The 2,488-nt window shown below is 42.2% G+C and overlaps 1 protein-coding gene across 1 annotated transcript; it reads right to left on the reverse strand.

Annotated features, from left to right (window-relative positions):
- Positions 1–10: 10 nt before the first annotated feature.
- LOC110454335 (probable polyketide synthase 16) lies at positions 11–2,302 on the reverse strand (the record flags this gene model as incomplete). The annotated part of the gene is made up of 3 exons (XM_021503791.1): positions 11–16; positions 78–1,668; positions 2,119–2,302. Coding segments are annotated over 3 exons (1,781 nt in total), but the record flags the coding sequence as incomplete, so codon positions are not given.
- Between the last annotated feature and the right edge of the window lie 186 nt (positions 2,303–2,488).

Genomic DNA, 2,488 nt, shown 5'->3' on the forward strand with positions numbered 1-2,488 from the left:
ACCTGTTTTGCTACCTCTGCAGTGAGGTGTATGAAACCAGTACATTCATCTGTATCAAAAGTAATAGCTTCCAGGACCTGGACTGGCGGACCGTATTTGTAGCCATACTTTGCCAACTCGCTGTAAAGTTCTTCACGCTCCATATGTTTGCCAGTACGTATACGCACATCCTCAATCGGAACTATGTGCTTGTGTGCATGATAACCGTTTGTAACGGATCCTTTAGCAACGATTATCGCATCCTTTGCAATAGTAAATGTTACATTTGTCAAACCATCTTTCGTTTCTGTGACTTCCGTTGACATATCAAGAGAAGAAGGCTTTCCTTTCGACAAGGGAATGGCTTTTATGATTTCATACTCGACATGCATACTTTCAGCAGCCATACCCATCACGTTCATTCCAAGTTCAAATGCCACCTCAGTGTAAACTGCGCCTGGAATGATAATGGCGTCATCTATGACGTGCTCATACACAAAAGGAGTTCCATTCGGACTGAAGTTGACTTTGAATTCCCCTTCCTTTTCTTTTTGTGTCAACATGAGGTATCTACCTGAGGAGTCGTCCATCAATCCTTGCTTTCTGAGGAAACGGTAATCGGACTCTACCATCAGTTTTTGGCCATCAAACTGGTATTGGGGCATGTCTGTTAGGTTTTGTTTCTCCACGATATTTTCCCAGACTGGATTTACACCCAATACATACAAGTCGCTTAATGTAGTATGCACTTGTGACGTACCACTATTTAGTTTCATAGAGGGAATTGTGGTGACATCTATGTCTTGAAAAATGTCTCTTAAATGCGCCTTCAAAACGGGTTTGGGACCGATTTCCAGGAACACAGTTGACTTTTCGTTTGACGCTTCCCGAAGTGCCTGGTGGAACAATACTGGTCTAGCGACATTCTGCTGCCAGTACTGCGGCGTACCGAAATCGTCCAATTGTCCCCCCGTCACTGTGGAAAATATTGGTATATTTGGTGCATTCACTTCAATACCTTCTAAACGTTCCTGAATGCGTTGAGCCGCTTTCTCCACCTTATAACTGTGGTAAGCGCAATCTACTTTCAAGTCATGGAACATTGGTATTTCATTCGTCAGTTTGGCATTGTCTATTATGAGACTTTTTACTGCTTCCACTTGCGTGTCACCACCGGATAATGTGCATGCGACAGGACTGCTATGAACTGCAATATTGACACGGCCAACCTTGTCACATATTTCTGCTACTCTTGAGGTACTTGTATTCCTTATCACCATCATTCTGCCTCCTGATGACTCTGCAAGAAATTTAGATCTGTAGTAGATGACATTGACTGCATCCCTCAGGGAAAGTACACCACCACTGCAGGCAGCGGCCACCTCACCTACAGACTGACCAACGATCGCGTCAGGACAGATACCCCATTGCTTCCAGAGGTACGACAGTCCAATTTGACATGCAAATATACCGATATGACTAATAAATGGGTCCTCCATTTCTGCACCGTCTCGTAACTTGTCCAAAATCGACCATCCGGTCAGCGGCGTCAGAAATATATCAATACTTCTCAAAGCGTCGGCAAACACAGGGAAGTCTCTGACAAGTTCTATTCCCATTTTGGTCCAAGCCGTTCCAACGCCACAGAACACGTAGACTATCTTGTAATTCTTGCCTGGTGCAATTGAGCTGTTTGATATCATATCTATCGAATTATTGCAACTTTTGATAAGATCTGAAATACTTGATTCGGTGAACAGTTTTCGGTATCGATGATGATCCCGTTTGCAAGAAGCTGTGTATGCTAATTGTTTCAAATCGCATTGTTCTTCTGACAGTGTTTTAACCATATGCTTCATCGTGTTTACTAGACAGGTTGGAGATTTAGCTGAAATGGGAACATGAGTCAATTCATTGCCGGTGTTTGGGATAGCAAAAGTAGATTTTTCAACCCATTGCCGGACAAATGCATGACAATTTGTCCCACCAAATCCGAAACAGTTAATGCAAGCAGCTCTTGAACCGTCGTTAAGTGTAGACCATGGTGAAACTGATGTAGGTACATCGAGTTCATAATTCTCAAAGTTTATCTTAGGATTTCGAGGAATTGAATGAAGGGATGGTACAATTTTCCCATACTTCATCATTAAAAGTGTCTTGATGATACTTGCAGCTCCAGCTCCAGATTCGAGATGTCCGATGTTGGTTTTGACGGACCCGATGAATCGCTGTTCTGTCACGTCCTCATGCTGTATCGGATAATCTTTAAAGAAGCTACCAAGACTGTTGACTTCAACGGGGTCACCGATAGGCGTACCGGTACCTGCGGAAGAAGAAGAAGCACACATACATGTTTTTTCTTAAAATCCGGATGTAAGATTTTTTTGTGTAATATTGGAACAATTACTTTTAACATGTTCTTTTGAATGACTTTAATCATAAATACTGTCATTTTGGCTGTTATTTTAGATCAGTTTTCAGGTTACAAGTGTAATATTTATACTAAGTG

Source organism: Mizuhopecten yessoensis, unplaced genomic scaffold (assembly GCF_002113885.1).
Source record: "Mizuhopecten yessoensis strain PY_sf001 unplaced genomic scaffold, ASM211388v2 scaffold7765, whole genome shotgun sequence".
NCBI classification, from domain to species: Eukaryota; Metazoa; Mollusca; class Bivalvia; order Pectinida; family Pectinidae; genus Mizuhopecten; species Mizuhopecten yessoensis.